The sequence below is a fragment of the Myripristis murdjan genome, chromosome 11, assembly GCF_902150065.1.
Source record: "Myripristis murdjan chromosome 11, fMyrMur1.1, whole genome shotgun sequence".
In the NCBI taxonomy this organism is placed as follows: domain Eukaryota; kingdom Metazoa; phylum Chordata; class Actinopteri; order Holocentriformes; family Holocentridae; genus Myripristis; species Myripristis murdjan.
In genome coordinates this window covers 22,640,886-22,656,493 of record NC_043990.1, presented here as the reverse complement: position 1 = coordinate 22,656,493, position 15,608 = coordinate 22,640,886, and the positions used below count along the sequence as shown (strand labels likewise).

Sequence of the window (15,608 nt, the reverse complement as noted above, 5' to 3'; positions counted from 1 at the left end):
ATCTACTGGCTCGGGCCGGCTGCTTAGAAGGTTAATCTATTGGCCCGAAGGCCTGGAAATATGCCCCCAGGCCTGCAGGCAAATGGCAATGCTGAGCACTGAGTTTTCTTAATTAAGAAATACCATTTGGCCTTATGAGGTTTCGATGTGATCAAGGTTACACAGAGTCAACCTGCCTCAACACAATTCAGCCTCCTTTTTATCTCTGAAATAGAGTCTACCCACCTTTTGAAGTCTGACAGACATGGGATGGATTAATACTTGCATCATAGGGAATAATATCAAACTGCTGTCAGTCATCTAATTATAGGCTCTTGGAAGAAAAAAAAAGACAAATTAATGCGTCTTTGAAAATAGAATCATTTATTTGCAACGTGTATAGCTGAGATTGACACATATGAAGCAGTGCACTCACACCTTTTGCTTTGCCTGTTTTTGCCCTTTTCAGAGTATGACCTGGAGCCGTGCGAGGACCCGGGCATCCCCCCTTACAGCACGAGGAAGGGTCTGCAGTATGGGGTGGGCGACGCCCTCATCTTTTCCTGCTTCCCAGGTTACCGACTGGAGGGGCCGGCGAGGGTGGTGTGTTTAGGGGGCAGGAGGCGGGTGTGGAGCTCCCCTCTGCCAAGGTGTGTTGGTAGGTGGTCACATGCTTTATTTTGGCTTTGGTCACTCCCCCTCCCCTCTCACATGGACATCTCACTTCTCCCTGTAATCCTCCCATTGCATATAGACCTCTTCACAGATAAAACTTGCATATTGTTCACACATACATCCTTCAAAGACAGGGCTTTCCTGTCTAGACTCCCCTCGTTCTCATCTCTCTTATCTGCCCTTGGTTTCTTTGTTGGCTACTTTTCCCAGAAGGAGCGTTTTTTGACTTTGCTTGAGCAAAATAGCAGAGCAGCTATAATGAAGATGATGTAAAAGAGACGAAATATGTAACTTATTGATTTTGCCCCTCAGTAAGGCTTGAGAAACATGATGGGTGAAGTTGTATCGATTTAGATCCGGGCGTAGATGTTATGATACATCAGATCTGAACAGCCGCATAGGAGCATTTGTATTAATATGAATTTGGGGTATCATTTAATCTTCATCACAGGCGGTCTGCAGATGCATGACAATGGTTGACCTTTGTGTGTTCGTCTGTTGCTCTTTTTTAAAATAGTGAGAGCCTGGCTTAACCGTTGTCGCTTGTGAGAAGCAGCAATGAACTAGTGGAATATCTTCAGGCCAATATTTTTACCAATTACACACTGGTGAAATGGTTGGTGGATTCTAAACTTAGAAAGTAATTTGTAAGTGTTAAGATTTTGACACTCCAGTGGAAGCAAGTAATTAAGTTTTATTAAGCGTTATTTTTTATCGAGTTGTATTTTTTTTTTTTTTTCTTAACCCGCGCTAGTAATATCTGACACTTTCTGAATGTTTGTTTAGAGTTGTCAGGCACGTGGAAAGTAGGTCAAGTAATTTCCCGACAAAAATGAATTTACATTCACTTGACTGCCTCTTTCACTCCTGTCCTTATGGCATATTTTGTAGGAATGCGGCTGTTAATTTGGAGTTTCTTCATCTCTTTTGCCTCCAGATAAATTTGAATCTTTGAAGGCTGACAGTGATGACACATTTTATTATTTCCATTCTTCTGGCAATCACACCCAGCCATATTTTCGAAGCGTGATACTGCTCCCTACCTCCCAGACATTCTCATCACCTCACCCCATCTCACTTCATCTCATTCATGAAGTGTAAGTTGAAATTCTGGAAACATTCAGGGTCATTTAAATTCAGGCAGGTATTTTTTGCCATAGAAAACTTTCTCCCCTTTTTCCACTATTTTCCTAATGTGATTCCGAAAAGCTATTTTCAAATAGAGCTGAAATTACTGTTAATCATATTCAGATTGCAGTGTGATTATGATGATTTGCCACTCAGCATCCTGCTATAGTCATTGGTCATATTCCACCCCGTCACCTCTCCCATCTCCCTATGCATGCCAGCACGAATAAACTCACTTCTGATGCAAGATTCAAACATATAGTGATTGACATGTGCTCTGCTCTCTCCAACACCACCCCCTTCTCTCCATCTTTCTCCCTCTCTTGCTCTCTTTCTCTTCCCTCTCTCTCTCTCTGCTCCCTCTCTTTTTCTCTAGCTGAATGCGGCTCGTCCGTGACTGGCATGCAAGGGGTGCTGCTCTCACCCAACTACCCCGGTTACTACGGCAACAACCACGAGTGCATTTACTCCATCCAGACTCAGCCTGGTAAAGGCATCCAGCTCCGAGCACGAGACTTCAGACTGGAGGAGGATGACATGCTCAAAGTGAGGATGGGAGAGGGATGCAGGCCTGTGTGTGTGTGTGTGTGTGTATCTGTGCGCACGCACCTAATGACCTTCATCCATCCGCTTCTTCTCTCTTTGCCTGTAGGTGTTTGATGGTAGCAGTAACCAGGCGCGTCTGCTGGGGGTGTTTACAGGCAACGAGTTGTTAGACACCACCCTCAACTCCACCTCTAGCTCCATGTGGCTGGAGTTCATTAGCAATGCAGAAAATACCAGCAAAGGCTTTGAGCTGCATTTTATCAGTGAGTACATCACTAACACTCTCTCTGTCTCCCCTCCCCCTCAGTCTCAGGTGAAAACCAAAAAAAAAAAAAGAAAAAAAAAAACATACAAAACAAAACAGAAACACATTCAATCTGCTCTATTTGATTTGAGCTTATAATTTCCCGCTTGACACCCATTCCACTTCTAGCCGAAAGAGGTTCCCCTCCCCCCAAGATTTCTTCCATTTTTTCCCCTTTTGGCTTTTACCTTATCTTTTGGGAGTTTTCTTTTTTTGATCATGATGAGGTGTTCACATCAGGGGGTGCACTTTTGTTTTCAATATACTGTGGGCCTGTAAAGCCCTGTCAGACTGTGAACAGTGATGAGGGGCCATAATCAGACTTGAATTTGAACTTGAAACAGTGGATGGACTTTCCTCCTTCCATCATTGGATTGCTGTATTTGTCTGTCTCCTGTGTAGAGTATTTTGGATGTTTGTAAGACTTTTCCAAATGTCCTCAGCAGGGGCCGAGGGCAATTGTGTAAGGGTAGAGGCGAAATAACAATTTGAGGCTGAAGACACAAAGCTGGAGGCTCCAGATGTGTTCAGTCACTCTGTACACTGCAATGTCACAATTTATGCGAGTTTATTCATTTACCATTTACATTTACTACCTTTCTAATGTTATGCTCATATCCTTTTTGCCTCCTTCCCCCCTTTCCATCCTTCGCCTCTCTCTCTCTCTCTCTCTCTCTCTCTCTCTCTCTCTCTCTCTCTCTCTTTCTCTCTCAAAGGTTTTGAGCTGGTTAAGTGTGAGGACCCAGGCGTTCCCCAGTTTGGTTACAAGCGAGAGGACAAGGGTCATTTTGCCGGGAGCACCGTGTCATATAGCTGTGACCCAGGCTACACCCTGAGGGGTCCCGAGGTGCTCACCTGCCTGAGGGGGGAGAGGAGGGCATGGGACAGCCCCCTCCCACTCTGTGTTGGTAAGTCTGGTGCCTCTGGGGATGTGCAGCTGTAATGGCAAGGTTAAGGGTTTGATGAGCAACGTTGCTCGAGTTTGATTGGTCAGTGGGGTGTTGTGTTGTGTCGCTTTGCTTTACTGTGCTATTTAATTTTTTCATGATACAATATGTCACACTATGCTATATTGTCTGATGTTATTATGTGTGTCACTTATTATACTGCCGCATGTTATATTGTACTATGTTACTATGTTACTATGTTACTATACGTTACACTACGTTACAGAGTGGTTACATTACTGCAAAAAGTAACACTCTGTGCATGCCACTTTGTACAGTGCTGTGTCTAACCACGGCACTGTACAAAGTGCACACTTGTTTTTGCTGTTTAGTTTGCTAGATCTCCTCCTGTACCTCTGCAATCCCTGTAGATCTTGGGGAACTCCGAGATGCAAACAATCATTTTCTCTCATCCATTTTAATCTGAACCATTTGCAGTTAGAACTACTGTCACTGGCTGCGCCCTCAAAAGTCAGAGCATGATGGGTTCAAAGAGGTTTCAATGTAGTGCGCTGCATTTCACATATCTGTGCAGGACAGTCTTCATTTGTTTGCGATTGTTTTCCGATTAGCTCTCAACACAATGGGCGAGGCACATGCAAAATCCTTGTTGTGGGACATTTCTTTATTCTACACTGCACTGTGTTAACTCATGTCAGGTTATATCATTTGATTGTTGGGCACACTGGTGATCCAGACCAATTTCAACTTCAGGGCCTAGTTCTTATTCTAATTCAGCAAATGGCTCTGCCCTGAATCCTGAAACCTGGGACGCTGCAGGAAGGACTTAGGACTTAGCCTTAATACGTGGTACGCGCTCCCCCAGGTCAGCCACTGGTGCACCCTTACCCTCCATCTTATCCTTTTCATATTTATGATTTTTAAATTATGTAATGACATGGGTCTTTGTAAACCATTGATTTCTCAAATATAATATTTTGCTTAGATCATTTTTTGTATCACGATGTCATTAACTGGAGGCTGTCAAGTAAGCAGTTGTGAGTCATAATACTGTAATATCAATTCTATTTGGCAACAACCGACCGGCATGCAAACAAGCACATATATCACTGCCTTCATGATGACAATTTCACAGCTGTTTTGGAATCTCCTCATGGGCTCTGTTTCGACAAAGCCCCTCGCAAACCAGTCAGACGCTCCGTAACACAGCGGGCATGGCTAAGAAAACAGGCAGGATTGTGTGTTTTGATATCAGCCAAGGTGATTAGAATAATAACGCTTGGCTCCCTTTTCAACCCAAACTCTGACAGGTAATTTCACGTCTCAGTATAAACACCATTCAGGCTATATCTGCAAACACGTTTGTCCTTTCTGTGCCCCTTCCACTAGATGATAGCCTGAGCAGCCAGAGTGAATTTAGGAGAAGATGAGGGACTGCTTCTGTTTGTGATGGTGGAATTATTTTCCAGCAACGGGGACACACACTGGGCACAGATGAGAAGCGTAGAGAGCTGGGCAGGAGAGAGAATGAACGGTAGGGAGAGTTTGTATCCTGAATATTACAGGAGTGAAAAGTTGCCAGCTAAAATTGGACTGGGTGGACTACCCAGCAAGATGCTGCCCCCCCAAGGTGTTCAGGCAACCAGCAGTAGGTATGAGCATGTAAATATTTATGCCCCTCCCTTTCTCTGCAGCGACATGGCTGTTGAAAGTAACTTTAAGGATGAAACAGAGCAGGAGTCAATGCTTGAAAGCTGCTAGAAGAGACAAAGTGAGGGAGGGACTGAAGGAGTTCCACTGCTTTGGTAGAGTTGAGGAGCTCTTAATACAGTTTCTCCAGCAGCAGGTCATCAGACCAGAAGAAAGAGATGGGTTTGTCTCGCTGTGATAGATTGCTGCATGCACTTTTCACTCCACAGAACACCACAAGTCTTCCTCAGGAAGAAACACATAACAGAGGGATGGAAGAACAAAAAAAAGACCAAACCTCAGCAAGAAAGTAAAGACTAATCCGATCACATTTTCCCCCTATTTTTCTCTCTGTGTCCAATCTGTTTCCTTTTTTCCCCTTATATGGTTTGCAAAAGGCAAAAATGACCATTGAATTGGCCTTAGGTCCACATCCATATGTTTCTACATGCACATATGCGTGTGTGTGTGTGTGTTTTTATGCGTCGACAGCAAAAATGATCACAAACCAGCACGGGTGATTATTGGTGTTCAAATGTATAATGCATGAGTGAGAGAGAGGGCAAAAGAGAGGGCAGAAACAAAGGATAGACTGATTTGTAAACATAAGGTAAGAGATGTTTGTCAAATGGAAGGTGACAAAGCGTTTTTTCGTCCGATGAATATGGAAATCACAGCACTCTGTCACTCTTTGTCGGTCTGGTATTTACCTCGGTGTGCATTTAGTTAGTGATTTATAACTAACTTCTTACTTGCCTGCCTGTCTTTGTGCCTCTCTTTGTGTATCTGTCATCCTCGCTGTGTTACAGCACAGTCCCTGTTAGTAGCGGGATGGGTGGCACAACCGCAGCCGCCACCATCATCATCAGTATGGTTCCTGGACCTCAATTTTCCTCCCGTTTGAAGAAACTATTTTCTTCTGAGAAAAAGGAACAAAAAAAAAAAAAAAAAAAAAAAACTCTGCCTCAAGGATGTCAACAAAAACACTTCATGTCGCTGTCGGAGGACACTTTTTTGTTTTTTTTGTCCACTTTTTGGAGGAGGGCAGCGGGGGCTGTTTGGGAAGGAGTGGGTGCTGAAAATTGCTTTTCAGTCATGGAGGTTGTCTGAAGGCAATGCATTACTTGAAGTTGAAAATGATCTTCCACTATTCTTGACAAAATCCATTGGCCCCTTATATTTTTATAGGTGTTTGTGTGTGTGTACTTATGTTGCCAGTTGAGTGACTGAGCCTATATTTGGTGTGTGCCACCTCAGGGGTATTAAGGGATTCACTGCTTGTTGAGCCATGAAACTAGAACCATCATATCTACTGGCCCTTACTGTATGAGCACACACACACACTCACACCCACACTCACATGCAGTCACGCACACAGAGACATAAACACACAACTAGTGACCCTGCTCTGACAAACAAGTGCCTCATGACAAGTCAATCATTGCTTTGGTGTGATCTACTGCCTGTCATATTGCCCACAGGATGCACCAACCCAAGTAGATCAACGATATTGCCACCACGGCAATCATGCCTTTATTTCACACACACCCCTATAGATCCTTCTCTTCTGACGGATGCCTCAAAGTAAACTTTAACATATCGCCACATCACTCAAAATTCCAGTTTCCATCAAAGTTATTGTGAACTTGAGCTCCGGTCTAATTTAGCTGAGCGAATGTCACGTGCCGGAACGATCCCACTGAGTGTGTTGTTCAGTCAACAAGTACGTCGGCTTTCAAAGGCAACAGGATGAGGTCACGACTGAGATGGCGGAGTGCTTTAGCTGAGCCAAAAGAGGATACACGCAGAGAGTATATTGACTTGGCCGCTCTCCCTCCTATCATTCAGACTGCAAACAAGATGAAGAGGCACATTGCATTTTAGTACGGGACTGCAATGTCAATAATTAATGATGAGAGGAAACTGATGAGATGCACTTTATTGGAAGTGGAATGATGTGGATTCTGGTCATGAAAAACATGAAATATGTTAACCTTCACTTTAACCTTTTTTCAGCTGACATTCAAGCTACTTGTAAACTTTGTTTGCCTTTGCTTTCTCTCCCCATCCTTCACGTGTCCCACCCCTCTTTCCTCTCTCTAGCGGAGTGCGGCGGCTCCATCAAAGATGAGCCGGCAGGTCGAATCCTCTCTCCGGGCTACCCGGCTCCATATGAGCACAACCTGCACTGTGTGTGGACCATCGAGGCCGCCCCCGGAAGCACCATTAGGTCTGTGTGCCACTGCTCTCCTCCATGTACCTTCTATTTTTCTCATTACGCTGTTCTTCCCCAGTCTTTGTTTCAATCTACCACCTCTCAGTATGCTTCCAATTTAGCGGCGCATTTGCGATGATATTCATCACTTTCTCAGGGCACTGTGCAATTAATCTTTCGTGAGCTGCTTTTGGCAAATTGTTGATTCGGTGTTGGTTAAAGGGCAGCGCCACCTCAGAGCTTTTGGGTGTTAGACTTGACCAGAGAAAGTTGTGAGGTTAGAGATAATTTGGGCCCATGTATGCATGTTAAGAGAGAAGGCTTTACCCACAAGACTGATCACTTGACTTGAATAATAAGCAAACAGAAAAGGCATGATAAAATGGTTTTGGTTGATGTCTTAGGGTGAGGATGATGAGGTAATTTAGACGAATTATGATTATACCTCAGCATTGTACTCTTTAATTTTCCATGTTTACATGTTAAACTGACTCAGCGGATGTAACAGAAGTAGCTCAACGATGTTAACACAGCTTACCTGAAACTCTGACTATCTTACTGAACTGCCATTTAGCTTCGTTTTTTTGTTTTAAAGAAACTACATGGCCTCTGAGCCTCTAACCTCTGAGATAACACACAGAGCTAAAGTGAGCTTGTAATCCGTCCATCCAGACATCCAATCCTATAGCCTCTCCAAGGTCACCAAGGCAGGACAATCTGACCAGCCCTTTTCCCGGCAGCTTCGTCAAGCTGATCTTGAGTCATTCCCAGACTCTCCCAGACATGCTGTTGTGATGTAGTGATGCTGTCCTCAAAGCATATTCTGCTCTGAGGTCTAATTTTTTCAGGCACCTTGTCGGAGTCCTGCTTGAAGCTGGTTGGATTTTGGAGTGAATTCCATGCTCAAGCTGAAATTAAAAAAAAAAAAAAAAAAAAAAAAAAGAAGGGGTACAGCTGTCACCTATGTGCCTCGGTGTGTGGCACCTAGAGGAAAGCTGTGTTCATGTCACTCAATACACCTCTGTCCATTTACTTGCATTCACACTGCCCTGACATTTTATGTATTTAATTATTTAAATGTTGTGTGTGTGTGTGTGTGTATACTGAGCAAAAGGTCAGTGCACATTCATGCGTGTATATGTGCCTATCCAGTGTTCAGGTTGTGTTTGTGTTTTTTTCTGACCTCCCGCCTCCTCTGGCTTTTAGACTTAATGAATGGACATGTGTCCTCACTAATAGCCACTCATTTTGCCAGTGCAATATTGCGTGAAATCTGACCGATGCTGAAAGGGTTTGATAATTAATTAGAGGTTATAATTGAACTGTTTATGAAATACCTCACCTTGACTTACCTTGCCTCACCTCTGCCCAAGCTACTTCAGCAATATCACCCTAACCACCCCCACTGGTCATCCTTCAAGGGCACGCTGCTTGGCTCTTCCTTTTCAATGCTGAGAATTAATTTGGATTTCCTACTTAATGCATAAGTAATTTGCTTTTTGCTTTTATCCAGAGCTCTTTGCAGTAACAGGAGTGCATATAATTCTATCATAAGATTTGTCTCATTCAAGAGGGCCAAAAATGTGAGGCAAAAAATGTAAAAACCATACTACTACTACTACTACTACATAGTGATCTATCTATTTTAGCTGATAAGCTGTCATTTCAGAGAGCAAGTATTAAATTAAATATTATACGTCAGTGTTGGGAGAGCCAGAGCTTTTCAGCTGTGACGGTCAGCAGCCTCAATTATATGTTAGAAGGAGTAGAAAGACAGAACAACAGAACCAAAATTGCGTTTGTATTGTTGTCAATTATTTCAGAGTACCAGCAGGAATTTCTTGTTACCCACTAAAATCAGATGCCCACAGGGGTTTTGCATGGTCCCAAAGAGTTTTTGAGGTGACAGCAGTGGTTTTACAGTAAAATCTGGACTTTATTTTGGCCCCTGCCATGAAGCGTTTTGGACAGCAAATCAGCTCAAAGCCCTCTTTTTGCTACTCTCTAAGATCGCCTCCAACGCTTCTCCGATTTCATTATGTCTTTCTTCATTTTTTTGGACACTTGATAGATGTTTAGTGATAACTTAATTATGCAACTGTCATTCTATTGGTCGTGTCTGTTTTCTCTCTGGTCGCTGGCTCTCTTCATTGCTTTTTTTTTTCTTTTTTTGGGGGAATAAAACGAGTTTGTGTGTAACCGAACCCTGGTGCAGGATAAAGAGTAACACAAAATAGGGTAGAATGTTCATGTGAGCTTAGCCAGTCAGCAATGGCCCATGACAGTGTGGATACCTGACAGAAAATGACACCGAATCCACATTTTTGTGAAGATTTGGGCTTTTAAAGGCAACGGTCTTAAACTTTTGATCAGCTGATGAACAGCCTATTTCAGTTTAATGGTTGTTTGCAATAAATTGCTTACTCATTTTTTTTTTTTTTTTTTTTGTCTCACTCCCATTTCTTCTTTTTGCATTTTGAAGCTCTACTTAGAACCTTCTTAAGATCCAACAGTGCAAAATGTAAATTCTTGCAATTTCTCAGCTGGTCTTAAGATTTTGATCAGGAGTGTAGATTTGCTATACATCGGGTCTTTGTATGACATCTTTAAAATAACTTGCTTATTCTCTTAGTACCTTTGGCCTAAAAGGAACATGTGGAAGAAAGGAGGGGTGGAATGCGGGAGTAGATGATTTAAATGGAATGGCTGTCTTCGCCTTCATCCCACTTCTGATAAATGGATTAATTATTCCTATAGGGGAAGATCACATGCTCATCAATATGGAACATCATGTGTATGCACTGTATATGTGTGTATGTGTGCGGGATATAGGCTTAGGTGCTGCATGTTATAATATATGCATTTTTTTTTTCTCCATCGCCCCTTCCATTGTGCATATTCATTTTTGTGTGGGTGTGTGCATGAATGTATAAGTGTGGATGCTGTTACACATGCACACTGCTGTGTGTGCTTGTGTGCTTTCCTGTGTCCCTGTGTATGTGTATGTGTGTGTGTGTGAGTGTGTGGTAGTGTGTGTGGGTTGCCCCATAGGTTGCGCATTAGCATGTTATCTGACATTCCTAGACCCCTCCCGATCGCTAGCATACGTTCATTAGTGCCTTCACCACCTCTGAGTCCCTGGCATCCCTCTGTAAGGTACATACCTTTGATCATATCTGCACTATCCATTATTGAGGGGAATTTGCAATGCATTAGGCCTGGGATTCCTTGTTTCGTAAATGCTTGAGCTGAGAGCTGCGCGCTAATCAGCCTGTGCAGCGCGTGTGCGAGCCAGGGAGTCGTGCCAGACAACAATGGCTGTCTACTATCGCCTACTCGCCGGTGCACCATGGAGTGCAAGGACTGACGGATATTGATGAAAAGAAGGCATACATGAGACAGTCGAGAGGTGGAAGATGAAATGGACCTATGGAGACTTAACGACTAGATTAAAAGAACATAAATGATAAAGGATGTAAAGAGTCGTTTTAGGGACCTGGTATTAGCTGGTGGTTACCGCTCTGGAGGTCAGATGAGCGATCAAGGCCTCGTGATTTAGCGAAGAATGAAGCCAGGGGTACTGATGAGGGTATTGAAAATAGCCTTGGATGGTACACTGGAGGGCTCAAGTAGTGCACTGCGAAGGCCAGAATACGGGGGTGTTTTGAGTCTCTGGTTCTTGAGGCATCAATAGGATTGGCACAGTAAGTGGGAGGCTACAGTTTGTGTAGGCAGGCTTTTGGAGTTAGGAAAGCTGACAGTCGAACTCTGTCAAGCAACTGTACAGGAGGGGTAGGTGGAGAGAGAGAAGTCAGGAAGCATAATTGGCTGCTGTATTCCTTGTTCCTGTCTTTCTGATGTTTTTTTTTTTTTTTTTTTTTTTTTTCTCACTCTGACTCTGGCATTTTCACTCACTCTCGCACTAAAGTTACACTGATGTGTTAGTTTGTATATTGACAATTCACCACACATCAGATATTGGCCATTTTCAAGCGTTGCTCACTGTCGGTATTTTTTCTCAATAGCTTCAACAGCGCCATTCTGTCAAACCTGCAATTACACTCATCTCACTCGGCTTTATGGAGCCACTAACCCACTTAAGAGTTTGATCACCATACATTTTAATGGGGGGTTTTAGTGTCCGTTGATGACCTAAATGCTCTTTCAGAAGCTCTCCTGCACTGAAAACTGAGGGAAACACTGATTTTTTTGTTATATTAAGCAATGTTTTTTTTGCATTGAAGTGGTTGAAATCATACGTACAGAATAGCAGACTAACATTTCAACTATCGGTAGCTTTGATTTATGAATACTGGTTTCAGGATTTGTCTTCAAAAAACCCCTATTAGTCTAGCCCTGAGCTGAGTACACACACGGACCCCAGCTCATGTACATTTTATGTCCTGGACTTAGTTTTTACATAGTATTTTACAAAGTGTGTCCGTGTGTGTATGCTCATAACCCTCCGCTTTTATCTCCCCACTCCTTTGTCCAATTTGACATCTGTGCTTGGCTGAAATTCGGTGGGGATATTCTTTTTTGTATTTGACACGATTGGATTGCTTTCATGTGATTACATCATGCGTGGACTTGACAAAGATTGCTGTGACCAGGCCTCGGTATGGGCGTCAAGAAAACCCTCTAGGTGTCAGCTGCATTCACAGCGTGTCCTTTTGACCCCGCGGTATGTGAGTGGCTCTGACGCGATGTATGATCCCACAGGGACAGTCATACATGGGCCACATCTTCACACATTAATAGTAATTAGGTTACCCTTTGGAGTGTCTTCACCCTCACTGACACGCTCACACTTAGATATGAGGACACACAGGGAGCCACATGTGCATGTTTTCATAATGTTGTTTTTTTTTTTTTTTTCTCACTCTCACGCATTATACACACACACAAACACACACACACACACGCCCACACCCTTACTTATTTATCAGTTCCATGCACACATACACCTATTCTGAAGACTCCCCACAGGACTCTTGATTGCAGCCTGACTGTTTTGTATTCATACCGGAGAGTCTCGCCGTTCTCCGTTTCTCTCATATGAATACAAAATAGTGAAGATGGAATCAAAAGAGACCCAGGAATATTCTCCCATCCTGCTCTTCCCCCCCTTCTCTCCTCCCCCCGGCGATTCCTCTGACATTTGATTGAACCATTTTGTCTCATTAAGAGGGGGACAAGTGTAAAGGAGAGCCCTCAGCCGTAAACTTCAAAACACAGCTGCCTGTGATCTCAGAAAACGGCACGGCACACACAGACCCAAATTTCTTTTTTCCTGAGAGGGACACGATTCCACTCCTCCCGTTCCTCAACCTGTAATTTTCTTCATCCCTCGTATCCCCCGCCGCCTCCCCATCCACCCCGCCTCGCCGGCAACCATTTGTATGAGTGGAGGAAAATCTCTCTGAAGGAGTTTTCCCTACTGGAAGCTTGCACTTCCCAATTCTGCGTGAAATGAACCAAATTTGCATGACTAGCTGCGAAATATTTTGTTGCATGCACGCTCCAAATTGTGAACACACTCTTAGGCACAACATGCACCAACCCCCCCTCCCTTCTCTCCATGCCGGATCTAGCGGGGGGTCTTCATCTCAGAGCCAAGCACTGCTCCCAAGACACGAAGAAGGAGGGAGAAAAAAAAAAAAAGTTGAGTTAAAAAGAACATGCGGATTAGTGGATATTAGACGATTGGCTGCTGAAAAACAGCGTGCGTGTCCTATAGGGCTTCTTCCAAGACCTCTGATCTTAGAGAGGGAGGAGGAGGAGTTGGAATTTGCAAGGGAAAGTGATGTTTTTCAGTGCCCATAGCAGCATTTCTTCTCGCTGCCTATCCACATCGGTCTTAACCTCCCACAATTGTCTCCTCTTTACTCCTCTTTATCCCCCTCCTTCACTCCCAGAAAGTAGGGAGAGATTGGCAATTTAGCTCTAGTATAAAAAGGGGAGCCAATTATCCTAACATGCGGTCCACATCTGTCCGATCCATCCGACCGCTCAGCCCAAATCTCTCCTTCTCTCAGTCTGTCCTCTTTCCTCCCTCAACCTTTTATCCTCTCGTCCTCATCCTCTTCTTTCAGCAACCCAGTAATGGTTAACGGGTGAGGCTTCTCTTTGTTCCCTCGCTCACCCCCTCCGTAACTGCCCGCTCATTCCCTCCCACCTTCCCGCACCTCTTTTCGACACACAAATCTAGAAATAGAAAGTCATTCTGCCGTCAGCCTCTGACAGTCCGGAAGGTTGCGTTTGAACATGAGACCCATCAGCACACGGGTACGGATCCGACACGTGACGGGCGCCTAATTCCACCCATTCCACATGCAAATCCCCAATCTTGCTCTTTTCACACTCACAGCCTCAACGCCAACTTGACACACACACACCGCGCACGTGTGCCCGCACGCAGACTTCTGCACGTAAATGCTGCGTACATGCCGGCACGCGCTCACACATGCTTGGAACACATGCGCTTTTTGTCCGATTAATGCTTGCAAATCCCATGAAACACCCAAGCATTCTCCCTCTCGCAGTGTAGGAGGATCATGCAAGCTTTTGTATCATAACGACATTAGCATAACATACATGTAGACTGCTGGAGGCGCTTGCATGACGGGGGTGGAAGCCTTTGAACACTACCTCTGCTCCCCGGAAATGGAGTGGCTAGCCAGTTTCTTAGTGGTAAATTAGCGGCTCAGCGTTGCAATTAGCATTTGGAATTCCACTCTAACTATGACTTGTGTGGCCTGTCTGGCTGCCTGGTGGTGGATGAGCCGTGAGAGAGCGGGTCTGCAGGTGTCTGACTCTGCGTGCATCGACTCCTAATCTGTCACACGGTGGAAGTTTTTAGAAATTTTGGAGGAGGAAAAAACTCATTAGACCTGTGGCTGTGTGATATATTGGTATTATACCACTGTTATGAGATGAGCCTGGGATTTTGGATGTTGTAATGTGGTGATATGATATACATGTTGTCTTTTCCTGTTTTAAAAAGCTGCATTACAGTAAAGGGATGTGCTTTTCTGAATTTAATAGACTGTTGTCACCAGTAGTCACCCCTACAATACTGTCACGATTTGAGGTATTCAGTTAAAGATATTTTGATATTTGATTTTGCCCATGCAGCCTGGCTCTACAGAGGCCCGAGGAGAGTCTTTGACTGAAATGTTAATCACATGTGCCTTTTTTCAAAACAGTGTGGTGGCTAATTAGCGCTCCATGCAGCAGGACAGAACACAAGAAGCTCTGCCCCGTTACAAAGGCGCATTTTTACCTGGTGTTTCTTTTATTTCGAGTAAACTTTCAGTTCCCCGCTGATACAACCTCTTATTTGAAAACAGGGGAGTCAGCGATGGGTTTCTTTTGAGCTTAGACCGTCAGAATCAAAGCACACACTAAATAAGCTCACAGAAACAGGGCAAACACACTCTTACACCGGTCACTGAGCAGCTCCACTGGAGCATTTGTGGGTCAAGTGCCTTACTCAAGAGCACTTCAACAGTGGTTGCAGAGGGAGGGGGACATGTTATTGATTCACCTTGCCAGGGGATCCAACTTGCAACCCTGTGGTCACAAGCCCACCTCACTAAACTGTAGACTCTCTCTAAGAGGGACTTTGATTCCCTGTGACGCACAAAGGACAACACAGAGTTGTGTGTTTATCATTTCTATTGGCCGTGTGGTGTGTGCAAATACCCATTTATTTTTCTCCCTGTCTGACGAATTACTGACGAGGGATAAAGAGGTTTTGCGTGCTATACATTTTTTTTTTCAGCTCACATGTGTGGTGATATGTTATTCTTTTTTTTTTTTTTCAATTTGCCGTAATCATATTGGGATATGAAAGGGTATTACATATGCTTGACTGAGTATGAGAAAGAGCATTGTAAGCAGACGGTGTATGAGATTATCATTTGTGCCACTTCTTACATGATGAATGGCATTCTTGCAAAGATGCTGTAATGTGCTGCTTTGCAGAGATGAAGACATTTTTGCGCATTTGTGCATTTTTGTGTGTGTGTGTACGTCAGCATCCAAGGCATGTGTGCGTCTGAATGGGTGTGTGTGGCTGCAAACAGTTGAATATACAGTACATATCAATGCACGGTACATTAAATGTGTACCTGCGCACCTGTCTGCATGTGTTTGTTTT

General features: G+C 43.9%; 1 protein-coding gene across 1 annotated transcript in view; it reads left to right on the top strand.

Moving 5' to 3' along the window:
• Positions 1–15,608, top strand: part of csmd2 (CUB and Sushi multiple domains 2) — a 277,838-nt gene that overhangs the window by 162,442 nt on the left and 99,788 nt on the right. The window contains exons 22-26 of the mRNA XM_030063504.1: positions 449–637; positions 2,159–2,328; positions 2,435–2,591; positions 3,349–3,540; positions 7,333–7,459. Of these exons, the coding sequence (XP_029919364.1) occupies positions 449–637; positions 2,159–2,328; positions 2,435–2,591; positions 3,349–3,540; positions 7,333–7,459 (835 nt within the window). The remainder of the gene's footprint in view (positions 1–448; positions 638–2,158; positions 2,329–2,434; positions 2,592–3,348; positions 3,541–7,332; positions 7,460–15,608) is intronic.